General features: G+C 37.3%; 1 protein-coding gene across 1 annotated transcript in view; it reads right to left on the reverse strand.

Moving 5' to 3' along the window:
* Positions 1-22,500, reverse strand: part of LOC122797720 (CUB and sushi domain-containing protein 3) — a 5,249,173-nt gene that overhangs the window by 878,215 nt on the left and 4,348,458 nt on the right. The window contains exon 43 of the mRNA XM_044066251.1: positions 11,769-11,946. Within this exon, the coding sequence (XP_043922186.1) occupies positions 11,769-11,946 (178 nt within the window). The remainder of the gene's footprint in view (positions 1-11,768; positions 11,947-22,500) is intronic.

Below are 22,500 nucleotides of genomic sequence, written 5' to 3' on the forward strand. Positions count from 1 at the left end.
AATAAACTGGTAATGCATAAACAGTAATGTCAGGTGTGCTTAGTTATATGATCCTAACCAACAATAAGAATAAATAGAAGGTGCAAACTGGTAATGTGAGATATGCTCAGTTTTAAGAACCTACTCCAAGTAAGAATAAAATGGTGATGCACACAGGTAATAGTGTTTGTGCCTAGTTCTACAAGCATAACATAAACTGTTGATATACTCCAGCCATGTGAGATGTGCTCTTTTCTATGAACATACCCCCTGGTTAAAATAAATTGGTAGAGCACACCAAGAATATCAGACATGCTAATTTCTAATGCTTGTATCTTAAGACACGCAGTGTCCAAACACATGCAACATACAAGAGCCATGCCTCCACAGACATCCATTATGTAAAATAAATGGCTTTGTATTAAAATGTGGGAACTCAAAATAGAGTCCAAAATGACAGAAAAGCAAGACAAAGCATGGGAGAGCAGTAAATGTTTAATATCACTTTTCTTTTTTGAAGTTGTTTTTTGAATGGGGAAATTGTCCCCACAGCTCCCAAATGTGTACATACCAACTGTGAGACTGCCATATTTTAGAAGAATGGAGATATTCCAGAAAACAGCAATTCTTGGACTTAGTGTATGTAAGTCCACATTTTTGACCAGTCAGTCTACTTATTATGAGAGTCAAACTAATGTGTCTTGGAATTTCAAGTGATTGTCAAGTACAATTTATAGCTTGATTATGTGAAGTATTTTTCTGCACCCTGTGAACACAGCTAAAGTATCATTTTTCTGGAATACATGTTATTCTGTGTCATGAATCATGAAATAATGTTCTTCTTCATCGTAATGTGCAATATCTACAGCATGGTGATGTGCAACATCTACAGCACGGTAATGTGCAACATCAACACCACAGAGATGTTCATCATCTACAGAATGGTGATGGGCAACATCTACAACATGATGATGTGCATCATCTACAGCATGGTGATGTACAACATCTACAGCACGGTGATGTCCAACATCAACAGCACGGTGATGTGCAACATCTACAGCATGGTGATGTGCAACATCTACAGCACGGTGATGTGCAACATCAACAGCACGGTTTTGTGCACCATCTACAGCACAGTGATGTGCAACATCTACAACACGGTGATGTGCAACATCAACAGCACGGTGATGTGCATCATCTACAGCACGGTGATGTGCAACATCAACAGCACGGTGATGTGCAACATCTAAAGCATGGTGATGTGCAACATCAACAGCACGGTTTTGTGCATCATCTACAGCACAGTGATGTGCAACATCTACAACACAGTGATGTGCAACATCAACAGCATGGTGATGTGCATCATCAACAGCACGGTGATGTGCAACGTCTACAGCACAGTGATGTGCAACATCAACAGCACATCGATGTGCATCATCTACAGCATGGTGATGTGCAACATCTACAGCACGGTGATGTGCAACATCAACAGCACGGTGATGTACAACATCTACAGTACGGTGATGTGCAACATCTACAGCATGGTGATGTGCAACATCTACAGCACAGTGATGTGCAACATCAACAGCACATCGATGTGCATCATCTACAGCATGGTGATGTGCAACATCTAGAGCACGGTGATGTGCAACATCAACAGCATGGTGATGTGCATCATCTACAGCATGGTAATGTGCAACATCTACAGCATGGTAATGTGCAACATCAACACCACACTGATGTGCATCATCTACAGAATGGTGATGGGCAACATCTACAACATGGTGATGTGCATCATCTACAGCATGGTGATGTACAACATCTACAGCACAGTGATGTGCAACATCAACAGCACAGTGATGTGCAACATCAACAGCACAGTGATGTGCAACATCTACAGCACGGTGATGTGCAACATCAACAGCACGGTTTTGTGCATCATCTACAGCACAGTGATGTGCAACATCTACAACACGGTGATGTGCAACATCAACAGCACGGTGATGTGCATCATCTACAGCATGGTGATGTGCAACATCTACAGCACGGTGATGTGCAACATCAACAGCATGGTGATGTGCATCATCTACAGCACGGTGATGTGCAACATCTACAGCACAGTGATGTGCAACATCTACAACATGGTGATGTGCAACCTCAACAGCACGGTGATGTGCATCATCTACAGCACAATGATGTGCAACATCTACAGCACAGTGATGTGCAACATCAACAGCACAGTGATGTGCAACATCTACAACATGGTGATGTGCAACCTCAACAGCACGGTGATGTGCATCATCTACAGCACAATGATGTGCAACATCTACAGCACAGTGATGTGCAACATCAACAGCACGGTGATGTGCAACATCAACAGCATGGTGATGCGCAACATCTACAGCATGGTAATGTGCATCATTTAGAGCATGGTGATGGGCAACATCTGCAGCACAGTGATGTGCAATATCAACAGCATGGTGATGTGCAACATCAACAGCATGGTGATGTGCAACATCAACAGCATGGCGATGTTTAACATCTACAGCACGGTGATGTGCAACATCAACAGCAAGGTAATGTGCAACTTCTACAGTACAGTGATGTGTATCATCTACAGCACGGTGATGTGCAACATCTAGAGCATGGTGATGTGCGTCATCTTCAGCATGGTGATGTGCAACATTTACAGCACAGTGATGTGCAACATCTACAGCACGGTGGAGTGCATCATCTACAGCACGGTGATGAGCAACATCTACAGCACGGTGATGTGCATCATCTACAGCATGGTGATGTGTGACATCTACAGCACGGTGATGTGCACCATCTACAGCATGGTGATGTGCAACATTTTCAGCATGGTGTTGTGCAGCATCAACAGCACGGTAACGTGTCACATCTACAGCACGGTGATGTGCATCATCTACAGCACAGTGATGTACAACATCTACAGCATGGTGATGTGCGTCATCTTCAGCATGGTGATGTGCAACATCTACAGCATGTTGATGTGCAAGATCTACAGCTTGGTATTATGCAACATCTACAGCATGGTGAGAATATCCCCTCTCCCTACATATGCAGACGTCATATGCTTTTTTCATGAAGTACATGTCTTCCACTTCATTAAATGTTTTATATGCCCTGGATTCTATCCTAAGGTGTCCACTGTGGGGATATATGAATGCAGAAAGTCTATGTTCAGCTTTTCAGCTTCTTTCTGCCTCCACCACCCAGTGCTGCATGTTCTGTCTCCCTATTTAACACGTTGATATATGTATCATGTACTGTGTCTCAGTACTTACTAGGAAAACTATTTTGACTGTAATCTGTTTACAGCTGGACATCTAGCCTTTCAGTGTCACAGAAGTAGCTGTACTAGTTGCATATTTGTTGTTTTGGCCAGAGATACAGTAGTAGGTCTGGCTGCCATAGCAGCTGTTATCAGTTACTTGATCAGCAAGCACAGGGACTCCATAATGTACCCTGTATAATGCTGTACACTTGAACTGATGGGCTGATCACAGTTCCACCATTAGGATATTGCAAATCTTCTTTTTAATATGCTTTGAGCATGTCTCTTCAGATCACATTATAGACCACCTGGCATTGTTCCTCTACCTTTTACACAAGTGAGCTGCATGTGCTAGACATACTGCATTCACTACCATTCTAATCACTACTGGTTTGAATGGTGCCATATTACACATGGATGTGGACACTAGGTTGCACACTACTGACTACCAGTTAACCTAGCCCCTGTCCTGGTTCTGTCATGCAGCAATTCAAAATACTTTTTCAGCACACTTAACACACTCTGGACTACAACATATCAAGCAGAGATAATGGAACCCATGTATGAACTGCCCCCATTATACTTTGTTCAGTAACCATTCCTTTATGTCTGCTTTGGTGCAAGGCACATATACTGAGCTCCTTGTACAATGCTGGTGGTTAGGTAGATGTGACAGAGCTGTACAACTCTACAGGCTATGTGATACATTTTTTATCAGTTTGTTAAGCAGGTAAATCAACTGAACATAAACGTCCTTTTTTAGCAGCAGCAGTGTTTTTTAAATGATTTACTCAGAGTGATGGAGTAGGCAAATGGAAGTGGAATGAATAAAACTAGGTACCTTTGACTACAGGAAATAACTGATTAATAGCTGAAAGCTGCACTCGTCTGTGATAAATGCCATAATAAACTTTTCAGCAGAGATACCTCAGATTCCCATCATGTTTGCTACTTTCTACTGTGTAGAGGTAATAATTCTAAATAGCATTGAATATTTTGGATTTTCTTCATATTTGCACAACCGTGGGGATGCTTTTGGTGGAGCATTTCCTTACTGGGGTCTGCAAGTGCTTTCCTGTGCCTTCTTTATAATGAAAAATATTATGCTGGGATATCCCTGAGTTGTGGCTTTTAGGTAGTCTTATCACCTCTGCAGATGGTCTCTGCATAGCTGCTCCATCCTATTTGGATTCTGGCATGCAGTATTTCCACATTTATGGAGTGCCTTCTTAGTATCACCAGAATCACAAGATGCAGAGGTCTCTTGCCTTTGAGAATCAAAGTTTCTTCTATGTACTCTCACATATGAATATCAAATATCTTATCCAGATAATGTTACCGTAGCCCAATGCCCAGCAGTGGGGGTCACTGCTTGGGATAATGGTAGTGTGCAGGAGTAAGTTGTTAACCGACCTACCATAAGTACTTCTGAATGAAAGGTTTACTGCATAATTGTATTAGCTCAGACTCACTGGGATTTGGAAACTCTTTGTTGAAAACCTATACTAAGACAGTCCTAGCATCTCATAAAGACAGAATCAGCATGAATAATTAGTTAGTTTGGAAATATGCATTAAGCCACATGTCAGATTTGTGCAGATACTTTTGCACGGCAGGCCACCTGATGACCACTCCTACTGAGATACCTGTTGACCACTCCCACTTAGTTACCTGATGGTATTGTGAATACAGAGAAGGAGTGGCATTTAGTGCTGCAATATCAGATACAGCTGCACATGGCAGTGACAAGTTCAGACACAGTCTTCATTATTATAATCTATATGCTCAAAATTGGACTGATATTCTACAATCATAATGAAAAATGGACTCATTGCTGCAGAATTCTTAGCTCGGTTCACACGTAAGTCTAGCAGGGAACTCAGAGCATAAGTAGCTTCCTCTGATTCTCAAGCTGTTTAAAGCCATGCAGGAGGAGCTTATGTTATGTTCTCAAGTCTTCCCAGTGTATGTACTAACAGTTTTAATAGAATGTTTCAAAAACAGATCTGCCAGGCTTCGTCATCTTACAAAATCTAAAGACCATATTAGGCCAGGTACCATTTGCTTTGTGAAGTTTAATATGGCCATTTAAATGCATTTTAGCAAGAGTGTCTTCAGTCAGTGTAGTTCACATTAAACAGCTTAGCATTTGTGACAGCTATCACCACAATCCCCTCAACAAATGGGAGCAATTTAAATCCCCCAAGAAAAATGGCAAAGCATTCCTCTGACAGTACATCAGATATCAAAACAATAAATGTTTGCAAAATAAATGACAGAATACTGAAACTCAGACAAAAAAAATAAGAACCTTAAGTCCAACAAAACAACAAGCAGGTGAATAATAACAAAAGGCAAATCCTCCTCCTTCATTATACTGACAATGGAAGTTACAAATCCATAATGCAATATATAACATTTTATAAATGCAACTAGGCACTTGAGGATACTGACTATTGCAAAGTAACTGTATGACCAGGTGCAGAAGGACACATTCTTAGCTTGCATGTCTTACTACTAATCTTTTGGAATGCAGTTTTCACATAAAAGCAATGGTATCTTATCACCAAATGCTTGCAAAATACGTGTAGTGTTTAATATCTATGCCACTTCTTATAGATTCATAGGTTCATAGATTAGTACTAGGCTAACTGCCCTTGCGAGCCATTTTAAGCCTAGCCAATTATCCCTTGTGAGACTCGAACCCTGTACCTTGTGTTTGTAAGGAAAACACCTTAACCATTAGGCCACCCTCTGGTGCAACCCAAGGATAAATGATTTAAAAAAGCATTTGATTATCATCTGCAAACTTAACTCCTGACTGTTGTTTCCCTTGATGAAATTCTGACAATGAGGCACGATTCTTCATTTGCATTCTTTCTATAACCTCCAAGTAATTTTCTCCTTTAAGAACCACTGAAAGAATTCTACAGTTATAATGCACAAGCACAATTTGACCTTTGCCTTAGATATGAATCCAGAAGCAAGAACCAGAAAACACACATAATTATGAATATGCCAAATAATATGATTTTCCCTCAATGGTCTGCTACATGTTTTATATTTCACTCAGAAATCCAGAAATATTTTGAAAAAATGAGAGTTGATATTGTTGCACTTTAGTTCTTAGACATAATACTATAAAGGCACAGTTCACACTGCCCCTTCATTAAAGTAGATTCCATTTACATGAGCCTGTCCTGGCTTCTGCATTTTGCTACATACTGAACAAAATAAAAAAACAAGACCAGTTATGGGACACCCCCACTATATCCACTCATGTACTTCCATATTACATACAGTGTAGGGTTTGTTTAGCCATTTCAATACAGTAAAATGTTGTGAACTAATACATGTCAAATCCCATCCATGACAGAGTCCCATTGACATGAAGTGTCAACAAACCAGACAGCCAGCAGTTGTCAGCAGAGCTGATGCAGTGTTGTAAAACAAGGTCTACTCTGACCAAGCAATATAAACATTATTTCTCAATCAGTGTAGATAAAGAGAAAATAGAATTATCAACTTGCAAAAGAGCAAGGATTTCCAAATTCTGTTCAATAACCCACCACAACTAATTCCGTATGTGCAACAGAAAATGTTAAGATTCTTAGAAAAATGAGAAAAAAAGGAGGTAATTAAAATGACGTCTTTGTAAACTGTATATATATTGTTAACATTTTCAGAAAAGCATGCAATTACTAGCACTACTACAAAAACAACTCTTACAAAAAGAAAACTTTGTGATTATCTTAAATGTTTTAAAATTAGGTGGTTAGCCCTACAAGCCCCATCGGTGGTGACAAGCAAATCCTAATGAAAAAGTACCATCATAGATAAAAGGAATACCACACCACCTGCCACAGATAAATGATCCTGACAATGCTAGATTTGGACATGGATGGATGACCAGGATATCTACAAACAGATGTATGACCGTGCAGGGACTACCAGATGGGTATTTACCACAATGAATGAAAGTTTAGTTATTTCCCGGTATATGATTATTACTCTAAGCTGTTTCATGATTCTCTTGATGTTGCCAAAATGTGGGTTGCTTAAATATATTTTATCAAATGAACTTGCTCAACAATATAATTCATCAATCTGATGTTAGTTTTCTTTGGTTCATTATCCATATTAACTCAGAAGTTGTGGAATTTTAGTGTTAAAGGATTGTTATTTTAACCCTATCTCCAAGGCAGCATAACTTTGGAGTTAGGGCAACTATGTACAATGCTCTGTGGTTGTAAGTAGACTGGGAAGGTTTTTACAACCTGCAAAACATTTTAAGGTTTTTTTGATGTTCTGTTTACTGTTTCATTTCACCAGTTCAGAATGTGAATTATAACTCTGTAGATTTTATTTTGGTGTGTTTCTATTTTTTTCAGACATTTAGACGGAGTTTGTTTTGATAGCTAATACTAGAGCTTTAACAGACGTCTAAACATAGGCAATATACTGTATTTAAGATATGCATAACTTCAAGAAATCAAAAGATGCTGGCATTTCTAAGCTATGAAAATACTATAAGTTATACAGCTTATGGAGCATTAATACCTATCTAATATGGTCTAAAATGAAAACGAGCAATTAAGCAGTAGCACTTAACTAAGTTAGACAATCAATAAAGTGGATATAAATTAAACAAAAATTATCCTTCCAACAGGCTTGACTAGGAGTGTATCAGATTACATAACTACTCATTAATTTGCAAAACAACAAACTAGCACAAGATATCAGATTATGTAAAGCAAATATCATTCTCACAGACAGGCTAGAAAATCAACTTATAGAGGCATAACTATGTCTTAAAATGCAGTAGGTCTGAAAATATTAAACTTGCAGATAGACTTTCATGGTTATCTTGTGATAAAAAAGCAGTCCCTGTGGGTCAGCTCATTGTGACCTTGAGGCAGATATCAGATGGCAGTGTTTGTCCACTTAAGAAGTAAAAACGTACTGTAAAGGCTGAAGGCAGTCAAAACAGCAGGTGATAATAAAGAGAGAGGGTGGTATCCTGTTGGGAAGGGAAGATGTATCCTTAGGCTTTTACTTAGTCAATCTACGTGATCCCTTTAGTATGACGCTGTCTGAGGAAGAGACAAACTGAGAATATGGTCTAAGGAAGCCATAAGAACCATGCCGAGATCTGCAAGTAATATCTAACTCAAAATCAAAGACAATAAAACTGTGTGTTTATTAAATGTTTGTTATAATATTAGGCCGTATAGTGTACATCAGTTGCTATGTAAATATTTTGCTCTTCCAAGAGATATTAGTCTAATGCAAGGAAGAGTTCATACAAGCTCTTGCAAAAGTAAACAAACATGACTTATTTGGGTTAGAATTTTCTAACACATTCACCCATTTAGGACTAACACTGCTATTCAATTCAAGCCGTTGTAGGTTAGGTTAATGTTTAAGGTGTTTACCTAGGGTTACCACCTGTCCCACTTTGAGAGGGACAGTCCTTTGGGCAGTTGTGTCCTGCTAAAAAAGTGTAAAAATGGGAATTATCCTGAGATTTTAGGACAGAATTAGTTCCTATATTTTATGCGATAGTTGCATAAAACAGTTATTCTGTATCTGAAACACCTAAATGTTATAAGAAACAGAATAAGCAACTAAAATGCTACAAGAATAACCTTTTATTTAGGCAAAAAAAGGAAGTTATGTCTTTTGTACTGGCCGTGAGTATGTTTTGGCCCGCAAAATCTGATGTTTGTACCAAAAATGTCCCACTTTGGGCATTTAAAAAGGTGGCAACCCTATGTTTACCTCACAGACACAAGTTACAAGGCTTGATCCTCCCTTTGAGAAACATGACCAGGGTTAAAAAGGCTCCTGTGGTCACCATTAATAACCACATCGTCAATATTATACTATACAAATGAAGCTGATATTGTCTCCTCACAGTAAGACGCTGTCCTGTTCGATTCTCAGCTAGAGCATCTTCTGTGTGGAGACATGCGTGAATGGGCGTACCTTCGTTGACGGTTGTGCATCAGAGCTGGCAACTAGCCACGTAAAAATCTACTGCCAATCATTAGCAGACCAGAGTTCCTCTGTGGCGACCCCTAACCGCGAAAAGCCGAAAGACACAACAACAACAGCAAATGAAGCTGATATCAGACATAACAATTTGTAACGCAATGCAGAGTAGCATAAAAGATAAAGGCAACAGGAAGAGCAAGGTTATACCTGCTGTGTGAATGGGTCTAACTGAATTTTATCCAGTGATATCTCATGCATACACACGGGATAGATTGTGGTTAGTGAGTGAAAAGATGGCAGTCATATGAAATGTTTTTCTGTTTCCAGATTGTTTTGCTCCATGTATGGGTAATCTGGTGTTTCAGAAGGCTTCTATGTACCCCTTAGAAATCTGGATGTCCAGTATTTTTTTGTTATTTTCTGAAGTTCAGTTTGTAAATTAATGTTCTTTCATACAAATCATGAGGTCTGTGATTTGCAAGTTCACTAACACATAAGCAGCATCAGTTTAAATGGATAAAAGACAAAAATAGGTAATCTCATGTTTTTTACATAAAAAAAGAAATTAAGCTAAGTCCTTCAGTTTCCTATATGTATTGTCTTTTTATTAAATGGGATTATTTAAAGGAAGATTTTTTTTTTTGCAAATATGCAAACAATCCTTGCTCATAAGTATCTGCTTGATTTAAATCAAGCATTAGCTATAAAATGAAATCCATATGAAGCCAAAAGCAAAAGAAACAGAAATCTCTACAGCTGTACCTACAAAAAATAAAAGCTGCAGCCTCCATATTCTCAGCACCACTAAGAGAGAACTAAACATTAAGTAGTAACACCTTCCCAAACAAAATTGCACTGCTCCTGAGAGTAGAATAATGTATACAAATATCCGAAAACACTTACAGATGTGTTAGAATTTTTCAAAAACTTAGTACAAGCAACTGGATGCATACACACTACTCCGAATGTATTAATATCAATACAAATCAAATGTACTGTTCAGATGTTTTGTGTACAATGATCAATAAGCCATTCTCAGATGATAAAGGTTATGAGAAAACCTGAAATAATAAAGTTATATAATACCATGATATTATTAAAACAATACATTTTTTTAAATAATGTCATTCTGTAGTATTAATACATTATGTTTAATCACATCTGTTATACATAAACCCTGAACTGCTTGTATCCAAAATGATATACTGCCTAAATATCCCACTTGATAAAATGTTGATGTCATGTTTTAAGTATTTGCTGGCCTGCTAGACTGAACTCAGCCTTTATTGTATGTGCATGGATAGCGGATACACACAGTGGATCTGCATTTTGCTTCTGCCCCAGTACTGATGAAAAATAGAAATATGTACAATATAAATAAACTACTGCACTACACAAAGCACTGCATGGTGTTATTGTATATATATTTTATTTAGTTCATTTGTTCATTTATAACGGGAGCAGCTGAAAGAAGAAGAAGAAGTTCATTTATTTATTTATTTATTAACGTTGGCTAAGCAAGATGTGAGCTGATCTCAGACGACCAATTTTAACCACAGTCTGAAAGTATATAAAATTAACAGGAAGTAGTATTTACAACTGTAGAATATAGCTTTGAGTATATATTTGTGTTACAAATTATAAGTAAAAGATTATCTTTTGTTAGCAGCAGTACACACGTAGGTACGTACATGCATAAGTTGTGTGTTGAAACACATTGGTGATATGGCAGTGGTGGCTTAGACTTCAGGTGCAGACAAAGCATCAGTAAAATGGTCATTAGAGCCGAATGAATGACTAAGGGTCATGTCCTTAAGGACAAGAGGTGATTGCTATGTAGTGTAACAGAAAATAAATAGCTTAAGTATTTAATTGTTTTTTATTAAGAAATATCAATGGGCATGCAAAAAGAAAATCGTAACCTTTATACCAAGAGATGGTAAAAGTGATAGTAGATTTTCATTAGGTCACTATAAAAATATTTATTGATTTTGGCACTGTCTTTAAACTGTTTATACACTGAAGTGTTTTACACAATAACGTGTAGCTAGTATATGAGGAGGAGGAAGGTTGCGGAACTGTCTTTTCCAGTTATACTTGACAAATCTGACTTAGCACTAAAATGCAATATTAGTTGGGGGAGTGCATTTGGTGATTGTGCACACTGTTATTGTTTCACGTCAGCAGTGCAAAAAAAAGCAACAAAATATGACTGTTCATTTTTGAATGTCATGACTTCTTACTAATTTATGGTGGTGACCTATGGATTTTATATGGTCTTATAGATGTCTTACATTATTCAACTTAATAATTCTGCCAGGAAAACAATTCACGCTTTGCAAAATTATCATCCTCAGTATTAAGTGTCTCCAGTAAATATTACAGACTTTCCTACCGAAAGTGTAATAAAGCAAAAACTGACTTCTTAGTTTCCACTATATGCTGCAGTTTAGCTTTTACAAGAGGAAAATGAATACTAGCAATGCCTACTTACCATACAGTAATGAAGTCGTATATTGCTTCTGTTTGTAGCACTGTAAAATTGATATAGATTCCATTACCAGGAGGTACTCTGACAAGCCAGAAACAATCCTGAAAGTTTGGATACATATCAGGATACCCAGGGGAATAAATGGTGCCATTCATTGCGGTTATGTTTCCTCCACAGAGAGCTACAAGGGTGCAATAAACATTGTCTGTTAGAAAGACCTATACCATGCTTGGATTCCTGCTGATAAAATGCAAGGCCTGTATTCAAGAATAAATGTAATTTCACTGTAACAGTGATAGCAAATCAAAAAGAAAGATTAGCTAGAAAGAAAATACAACATGTACATTATGTCTGAGTTAATTCCTTGTGCAGTAGTTTGTAAAACAAATTTTCTAAAGCAGTGACATATATTTTTGAATAACCCAAGATTTGTACATGCTACAAGAACAGACACTGAGAAAGAAATTTAAAGGGAGATTTACACTAAAAGAAAACAGTAACATCAGACTTAACATAAGAGGTTTAAGAAAAGAAGCAGTAGATTTCTGCCTCTTGGAGTAAAACTGTTTATATATTGTGGTCTAGCACAGGCAGTGAAATCATGATTTGTGAGCAAAAGAGCAAAACTATGACCCGTAATGCCTTAAGTCATGGGAATCTTTCTACCTTGAAAAAACTATTATTTTATTCATGATAAGATCAGTTTTGAGTAGTCAAGCAAATCTCAGTTTATTCAACACATTTCTAATAACAGCTCAGCTAAAGTCATACTAGGTAAACCTAGAGTGAATCACCTAACAGGCTAGCACTCACTTCTTGATTCTGTGATGTGGATGGTCTAGCACTCTCTGTGCCTTCCTTTGATGACTATAACTTATTTCTCAACAGTTGTTTCAGAAATATATGAAAATGCCCAAAACCATCAGAGGCATCTATCTGCTAAAATAAAGTAGATATTGTCATCTTCTTCTAAACCTTGCATGTACTTATGGGTTACTTGTCACACTGATGAATATGATATTAATATAATTTCCCAATACCTTCGAAACACACTCCCCCCTAAACAAAAGGAAAACATGCTTTATTGCAGGAAGGGAACCATGCCCTTTGAAGCCTCTTTAGCTAGTTAATTAAATAATTGAATTCAAAGGGAACAGAAGCAAAATATGGCATGTTCTATATTTAAATCAAACAAATCACTTGACTTCCAAGTAATACATGTAGTAAAGGGAAAAAAAAAGACACTCAGAAGTCACTAACAATGGAAGATGTGACTTCTGAAGAAGATATGTCTTCTAAAAGTTTCATGTAATTTGCTTGTAAGTTTTCATCTTATCAGGAGACAAAATAGTTTAATATTTGAATTAAAAGAAAGTAATACACTACCACTTTTTCTCTTGCAAGAGCCTTCTACATACTTGCAGGTTTTCCATTTTAATTTACCTTTCTAATGAGCATAACTCCTTTTTTGTCTGGTTCATTTTATTAAAAACACATCTATAATTATTATTACAGCAATTCTCTGGCAATGAACTCAGTACTTTAAGATTTCTGGCCTCATAACTTGACAGGGTCCACTCCTGATCTCCAATTTTTGTTTGTGTGGAGTTTGATGTTGTTTCACTGTATACCTCTATGCCTGTCTTTTCACCATGTATTCCTATTTTCAGCAACCCTTCTAAACATATGACGATTGACTGACTGCTCTAAATCTTCTATATATGTTGTATTTACTACTGTCCTTGTGGCCTGTGTAACATCAGAAAAAGAACTGCATTATATTGGTTTAAACAGCTACCAGTGGACTTGATGGGCTATATCTCTCATTTGTTAATTCTTTTTTCATAACCTTAAGTTTTCTTTTTTACTGTTGGTGTTTCCAACCTAGGACCTCTATGATTCACTCTTCTGGGTAGTTAACATCATGATACACCAGCATTTTAACCAAACAGGTAATATTTATTCTGCATAAAGTTGCAGCTTAGCAAAAACAGCATTAACAGTTCAGGTGGCTTGAGTACATTGGCACTAGGCATAAGAAACAAGGCCTGAACCTCACATGTATGTCATTATTTACTGACTGCAGTCCTCAGTGATTTGCCAGAAAACCACACATTTCATGAGAAACAAATTAAAAATATGAGGCAAATATGCTGAACATTCTCCAAAAATCTGGACAGCAGAGAGGTATGGCCAGTATGAACTTTATCAGGTAAGCTTTATGCTGATCTATCTACTAAATGTTAATATTTCACATATTGCAAATATTACAGTAAATATGACACAGGTATTTTTTTCAAATAGTGGATAAAAGCACCTGCTAATATATATTTTAGTAAATAATTCTAAACATTTGTAATTACATTACATGCAATGGTCACGCCACAGTGGAAAATTTACTTCAGCTCAGCAGGAAAAAACATATACATACACGTACACATATATGTGCACACAAACACACACACACACACACACACACACACACACACACACACACACACACACACACCCAAATCAAAGAGTAGAAAGGGCGCACAAATAGTTCAGAAAAATTGCAAGGAAAACACAGATGAGTTAGAATTTTCACTATGTGTTACCTTAAACCTTTTGCCATGGAGGCATATAGGACATATTTCCTGAAGAGATCATTTGTATATCTGGAATGTCCATACAAATCAAGGACAGTTGAGAGGTATGCAGGCAAGGGGTTACACAGTGTTCTTATTTTTTGCAATGCTGTTATTTTGAAGCACATTTATGTGTTTTTTAATGCTCAGAAATTAATAGTTATGAGTGATGGAAGATGTACTAAGCAAAATTCATAATAGATTCATATGTTTATAGGTAAGTACTAGGCTAGCTACCCTTGTGGGCCATTATAAACCTATCCAATTTTCCTTTTGGTGCTTGACTTAAACTGTTCCATTTGTGTTAGATTGGCCTTACTCAACCTATGGTCGATAATTTTACATTACCACTAGTGAGAATAACTGGGATCATACCATATATAATTTGAGGGGAGACATGCTTGGGATAAAGCATTCAGGAGCTGCACCTGCCATTACTAGTAGAGAAGGATGTCCTGGGGTAAACTTTAGGTTTCCCATCCATCGATCTAGGTTGTGCTGGAATATAGTTGGGAATGAGATTGATTTTATGTGGATGGCAACCAGCTGCTATGCATAATTTCCATTTTTGTAATACAACATACATACAATGATTCTTTTTAAGGTAAAATATTTAATTTGAGCATTGCTGCTTCTTGGACTTGAGTTCAAAATATTTCTGTGTACTGCTGTTGCTGCATGTGTATCATGTCTAAACATTTATTTTGAGCAATACTGCTACTTGTACTTAAAATGATTTATTCTGTGCTTAAGGTGAACATGTATACATGCATCAGTGTTACTTGTATTTCATAAGCACAAACATATTCTGCTACTTAGCTTACCTGTGCTGTTACTTGTTTCATTTCATAAGGAAATGAGCTGCTTTGTGAAGTAATATCACGGGCATTGGTGAGACTTGTACGGCTTAAGGTCAGATATGTTATTACTGCTGTTGTTGCTAGCTTACCTGTGCAGTGAGCTGCTTGTTATCCTTTACTAATGAAAAAAGTGAATAAATTGGTCAATGAGTGAACCTATAAAACCATTTTCTAAAAATGAAAGGAAAAATCTTTTTGTTTACAACTCTTGTGGTACATAAGGAGCTACATTACCCTACACTTAAACATCTCATCTAGAGTTTGGGACATGCATGTACTGGAGGTTGTTTGGTTGTTCCATGTAAGCATGTCACCTAGTGTTTGGGACATGCATGTACTGGTGGTTGTTTCTTTGTTCCATTTAAACATGTTGTCTAGTGTTTGGGACATGTATGTATCGGTGGTTGTTTGGTTGTGCCATTTAAACATGTCATCTAGCATTTGGGACATGCACGTACTGTTGGTTGTTAGGTCATGCCATTTAAACATGTCATCTAGTGTTTGGGACATGTATGTACTGGTGGTCATTATTTTGTTCTATTTAAATATGCCATCTAGCATTTGCTACATGTATGTACTTCTGGTTGTTTGGTTGTTTCATTTAAACATGTCATCTAGTGTTTAGGGCATGTATGTACTGCCGGTTGTTTGGTTGTTCCATTTAAACATGTCAACTAGGGTTTGGGACATGTATGTACTGCCGGTTGTTTGGTTGTTCCATTTAAACATGTCATCTAGGGTTTGGGACATGTATGTACTGCTGGTTGTTTTGTTGTTCCATTTACACATGCCACCTAGTGTTTGGGACATGTTATGTACCAGTGGTTGTTTGGTTGTTCCATTTAAACATGTCATCTAGCATTTGGGACGTGTATGCACTACTGGTGGTTTAGTTGTCCCATGTAAACATGTCATCTAGCATTTGGAACATGTATGTATTGCTGGTTATTTGGTTGTGCCATTTAAACATGTCATCTAGAGTTTGGGACATGTATGTACTGGTGGTTGTTTGCTTGTTCCATGTAAACATGTCATCTAGCATTTGGGACATGTATGTACCGCTGGCTGTTTGGTTGTTGCATTTAAATATGTCATATAGCATTAGGACATGTATGTACTGGTGGTTGTTTGGTTGTTCCATTTAAAATTGTCATCTAGTGTTTGGGACATTTATGTACTGCTGGTTGTTTGGTTGTTCAATTTAAACATGTCATCTAGTGTTTGAGACATGTATGTACTGCTGTTTGTTTGGTTGTTCCATTTAAACATGTCACCTAGCGTTTGGGACATGTATGTATTGGTGGTTGTTTGGTTGTTCCATTTAAACATGTCACCTAACATTTGGGACATGTATGTACTGATGGTTGCTTGGTTGTTCCATTTAAACATGTCACCTAGCATTTGGGACATGTATGTACTGCTGGTTGTTTGGTTGTTCTATTGCCTAATTGGAACATTGTTATCAGGGGTCTTGAGTTCTTATGCCATTTTTTGTGAAATCTTACACAATGTTTTATGTGTATTTCTCTCCATCTATGTATCTATATTCATACATTTATAACTTGCAATACTCTTTGCAGCAGATTAATTTGAAAGTATAGACATCATTTGGAAATACATTTGAATATAGTATTGATTCATTTAACTGAAAAATACTTGATATATATAACTGAAAACATTCTAACCTTTACAGAGATAGTCATATGTGTATATCTGGTGGTTGTATTTAGTATTTTTTTTATTCTTATAGTGTGCTTTCTGTTTTGGTAGTTGTGATTTTTTTCTATTTGAAGAATGTACAGTTCACAGTAGTGTATAGACATGTTTTGCACATGCATTTTCCACTGCATTAATGCATACAACATTTCTGTTGCATTTTAATTTTCATTAAAAAGATGACTATTTAGTGCCTAAATTTGAATTATCTGATTATGGGCATGGCTTGTTTGCAAAAGGGGAGAGGCAAATACAAAAAAGGTGAAGTTAGTATACATGAGGAGGTTGCTTGTGTCAGGAAATGGGGCAACGTTAAGATGTTGTCCCTACCCACTGCAAGAGATCCCAAGTTAACAACCCTAGTGTTGTGTTGTTACTTATAGCTTGTCTTTGCTTATGCTGTATGTTATGAATTTTAGGTCACTTATTTAAGAAAGCCAGGTCCAAAAAAATGTCAAGATTCCATATGGACCAATGGGTATTAAATTAAATTATAAAAGAGCAAGCTATAAGCCTGAATGAACTAATTATAAGTTACTGGAAACTCTACTTGTGATAAATATTGAAAGTGGATTGTGGGATATTTTACACCAAGGGCTTGAATTATGCTTCCTTAATGAAAAATAAATGAATGGCCACGTTTATGGTCTCCCTAACATTCATAAATCTATCACCAGTGCTCTAAGGGCACTACTGTATTTAAAATCATGTCTTTCAGTTATTTGGTGGGGAAATTACTAAAATGAGGGGCTTGTACTGCAGTTGTTGCTCCCTGCTTCTATGATTTGGCTCCTTAACCTATATGAGTTCTGTTCAGATTATAATTACATTGAGTTCAACTCACAATTCTTTCTGCAACTACCATGGGGCTGTAGATGCCCCCACAGATTCTAATTTACACATGGGTGTTGTGCAACCTATGGTCAAGTACTTACGCAAGTGTTTTCAAATGAAGGTAACATTTTATATGCATTGCATCAATGACAGTTTTCATATTACAGACAGAAGATAATAAGTCTGAGCAGTTTATACAAGATTTACAAAAGTCAGGCTTACGTTTAGTTCCAGAACTAATTCACAAGTATAACGTTTTTAAAGCTTTTCTTAATAGGTCAGGACAAAATGGCATTTTAATTATGGATAGGAAACAGTGAGCAGCAAACACTTTCTACGCTGGACAGCAATCACCCAACACATTTTATAAAATCATTTTCCTGTTAGAAGTTCTAAGGGGTAAATGCCTTTGTAGCACCTGATGCGGGAGGGTTGGGGTTGAAGGTCCCTGAAGAGATTTGACAGTAATTACTGTAGAGGTAGCAAGCTATAAAGAAATTAGAACACACCTTTAATAAGGATACAAAGTCATCTAAGTCTGTCAAGTATTATGAATGGAGGGAAAACAGGAAGATAGCTCAGGTGAATATATTTATATTATGGCAGACTGCATCCTTTGTTATTGATCAAGCAGTGAAGATACTGAGGAAAGTATATTTCTCTTAAATCAAAATGAGACTGGATGAACTTTGCTATCATCTAATCAGACTTTTTGTAGGAGTTTGAAAGAATTACCTCATATTTATTCATTGTTTGAGTAAGAGAAAAGGCACTACATTTCCATTTTTATTGTGCTGGGTATTCTACAAGTTCCCATAAAATTTTGCTGAATAATAAGTGATTTATTGTGGAGCTTAATCTGTAGTATATGTTCTCTTATGTCCTTGCTCCCCTCCCACATGATGTTGTTGTATCTTTCGGCTTTTCCCAGTTAGGGGTCGCCACAGCGGAACTCCGGTCCGCTAATGATTGGCAGTAGATTTTTACGCACCGAGTTGCCAGCCCTGATGCACAACCTTCAACAAAGGTATGCCCATTCATGCATGTCTCCACACAGAAGACGCTTTAGCTGAGAATCGAACAGGACAACGTCTTACTGCGTGGCGACAATGCTACCGCAGCACCACCACTGCAGCAATTCCCCTCCCACATGATATAAAGATGAAATCCTGCAGAAGGTACAACTTAAAGAAATGTAGCATATAAGGGACATCAAATAATCTACCTAGTCCAGTTGTGGGCCACTGTATTATATTTCATAGTTATTCCCTGGATAGCTTCAGGTTTTGATATTGTTTCAGGCAGATTTAAATTTGCCTTCTGTTCATCAAAAAAAGTTGCAACAAAGAAGATAGTTTAAATCAGATCATACCAATCAATGTTTTAGTGCAATAAATCTAGACAAAGCCTAAAATAACTGGGGGGTGGGGCAAAGGCACAAAAATCGGGACAGATTTTAAAATTTGCTCTTACAAACTTAGAAAGTTGCAAAAATGACAGATTTTGTGTTAGCATGCATTTTCTGAAGTACACAAAGCCTGAAACTCAAATGTATGCCATTATTTAGTGATTGGAATTTTTAGTGATTTGTCAGCAAACCGCAACTTTTATGAGAAACAGACGAAAAATACGAAGCAAAAATCTGGGCAGTTGAGATGTAATCAGCAGTTATGTAAAAATATTTCAAAAGTGACTGATTAAAAGCATTTTTTGGTAATTCTAGGAATGTGGCTTAGAGTAAACACAGTATAAGTGAAGATAAAAAATATTTTATACTGAGCCTGTGTTCTGAATTTCTTGTATGTACCTCTCAAGACATCTGCAACAACTGGAAAGGCCACAGAAATACCTCACTAAAAGAATCACAGGCCTAAAGCAGATGCCCTACTCTGACCGCCTTAAAAAACTCCAGCTATGCTCTGTCGCATATCGTCTACTCAGAGGCGATCTTTGCTTAACATACAAGGCCATGTCAAACCCAGAGCTGTTGGACATGCTACACTTAAAGAAATCCCAACCCCTCAGAGCCACATGCTCCAGGGATCTAAACCTTGTCATCACAATAAATAGAACATGCTGAAGGGATAGGTTCCTGACCCAGAGACTACCCAGACTCTGGAATAGATTGCCCATAAATGTCAAGTAGAGTGCCTCTTTGGTCCTCTTCAAAAGGAACCTTGACGATTGGATGGGAGAAAGGAAATTCACCCCAGGGATCATGTCAGTCGCCCTGCTAGACAGGGGTCCAGGGAAGTAAATAGTGTGGGAAGAAATAGCCAGGGAATTGTTATGGCTAGACTTGTATAGGCCCTAGGGCTGATAGCCTAGTACCAACCTATGAACCTATGAACCTATGAACCTGAGTCTGGTTTCTCTGTCTGTTTTTTGTTTGCTGGTTTGATTTATCATGAGGTTCCGATTATGAGATTATTCACACTTACACTGTATAAATGCATTTCATTCGATACATGTATTTAACTTCCTAGAATGCAGCGGTCTGTCAGTTTTATCAGAAATACTTTTTTCGATGTGCTGAGTATTGCATGTTTAAAGCTTATTTTTCCTCAATAAGAAAAAGCAAACCAGCCCTGCTTTTGATGGTTTGGAAACTTGCTTCTTTCATCCTTCCATCCATCCACTCATCCAAACTTCCATCCACAACCCCTTTTTCTCATTTTTACACATGGGGTCGGGGTGTCACTTCAACAGTGACAATCATCTAGAGACAAGGTTTACACTGCTGGGTGGCCAGCCCTAGCATGGTAGTTCTTCCATACCATACACTTGCATGCACACTCATTCCTATGGCCACTGTAGAGTGCTGAATCCACCTAATGCATGTCTTTGGAATGTGGTAGGAAACCAGAGCACCCAGAGGAAACCCACGTGAATATAGGGAGGACATACAGACTCCACAAAGAATGCACCCTTTCCTTCTTGTTTAGTCTATATAAAATAGACTTAGCTTGCTGTGTGGAAGAAGAACTCAGTTTGCATGACACTCTCTGTCTTTTTTTACACCCTCAGTCTTTGATCATGGCTGATGGTATTGCTTGTTGCTCCCATGCTGGACTAAACCACTGAAACATGACATTAGGAATTTTGGTATCACAACACTCACTTTCTCAATCAGACAGATGGTTTGCAGAACAGTGTTCTTATTGTTGGCTGCACAGAGAGATAAGAAAGTACAAGCATGAGCAATTGTATTAGAAAGAAGGTTCCAAACATGGCATAACATGCAGTGTATCAAGAGTTTTCTTTTAAAACGCAACATTTCTAACTTCTGCACAGCCACGTCTTTTATAAACCTTTATGGCCAACACACACACACACACACACACACACACACACACACACACACACACACACACACACACACACACACACAAAATAAAGAGTATGAATGTTGCTATTGATGGCCATAAAGACTCCATCAGTAAAAGTGTGAAATGCTCTCTAGAATATCCTGCACAGATTTTGTTCTGCCTCACAGTTTGCAGATTATCTTTGGTTATATGAAAACAAGTTGCTTAAGATCGTAAACAGTTTTTTTAGCTTTTTTTTTCCAGACTCTGACATTCTGATGGATTATCAAATGGTTCATGCCCATAGGGCCTGGGATAAACATGGACCTGATAACAACAATGCACAGAATGCAGAATAGTTTTACTTCCTTATTCCCTTCAGTAGCAGTTGAGACAATAATCCCTTAAATGCTGGTTGATGGAATCTAGATGTATAGCTGTTTTCTGCTGTTGAATTCATAAATGTTCAGTTATGAGAATGCAATCAAGCCACCATTATATAAAGCAAGCCTGTGTTTTTCCTTATGCTTTACAAAGACAACTACTACAGTGTGCTTTCTTCCCTTGTACTGCAATTTCTTCACTTTTTTAGACACATACGTGCATACTCAATTGTACTACCTTTATAAGAACTCAATAGCTTTGAGTTTCCCTAAACACAGATTACTTCCTTGTATTCTGGGACTTCTTGAGTGAAATAATTTTAGTTATATTTTATCAACTGGGAAAATAATGTGAATAATACACTTCTTAAAAGCTAAAAGAATTAAAGAAGCAACTCATTCTTACATATTTTTGCTGTTATTGGCTTTAGGTGCAGGTCTCATAAAGGAAATAGTTATTTTAAAATCTTTGATATCTCAGGTCTGAAGGTTATCACTTTTGTAGAGATGGACAGATTTCACTCAGGGTACACTTATCCTTGTCAACGAGCAACACAGCTCAGGCAATTTTAGAAAGGGTGACTCGTGTGCGTCTTTTAATTCTATTGGTTCTCAATAAAGAGGTTTTCACAGAAAGCGCATTGCTGTATCCATTTTGATTTGAAATTTTCCATTTGCTACCCATCTCTCTGCGTACCAGAGCAGTGTATCAATCAGTAAGATAACTTCTGAAGAAAATTTTACTTCCAGTATCCTTCTTCTTTATCAAAGTTTGAATGCAAACACTGCATTTTTTAGCATATTCCTTTGATTTAGCACTTTACTTTGTTTATATTAAAATAAGTTACAATTTACTTTCATTTTCTTCCGTCGCTGCATAAACCATACCTACATTTTCTGTTGTGTTATCCTTTAGACAGCTCTGCTGAGCATTCAGTTTCTTTTCACTATATTTTTTAAGCTACTATCAACTCTAAAACATATGATATACACCTTTATTGACTTTA

The sequence above is a fragment of the Protopterus annectens genome, chromosome 3.part1 (assembly GCF_019279795.1).
Source record: "Protopterus annectens isolate FY-2018-M chromosome 3.part1, PAN1.0, whole genome shotgun sequence".
In the NCBI taxonomy this organism is placed as follows: Eukaryota; Metazoa; Chordata; order Ceratodontiformes; family Protopteridae; genus Protopterus; species Protopterus annectens.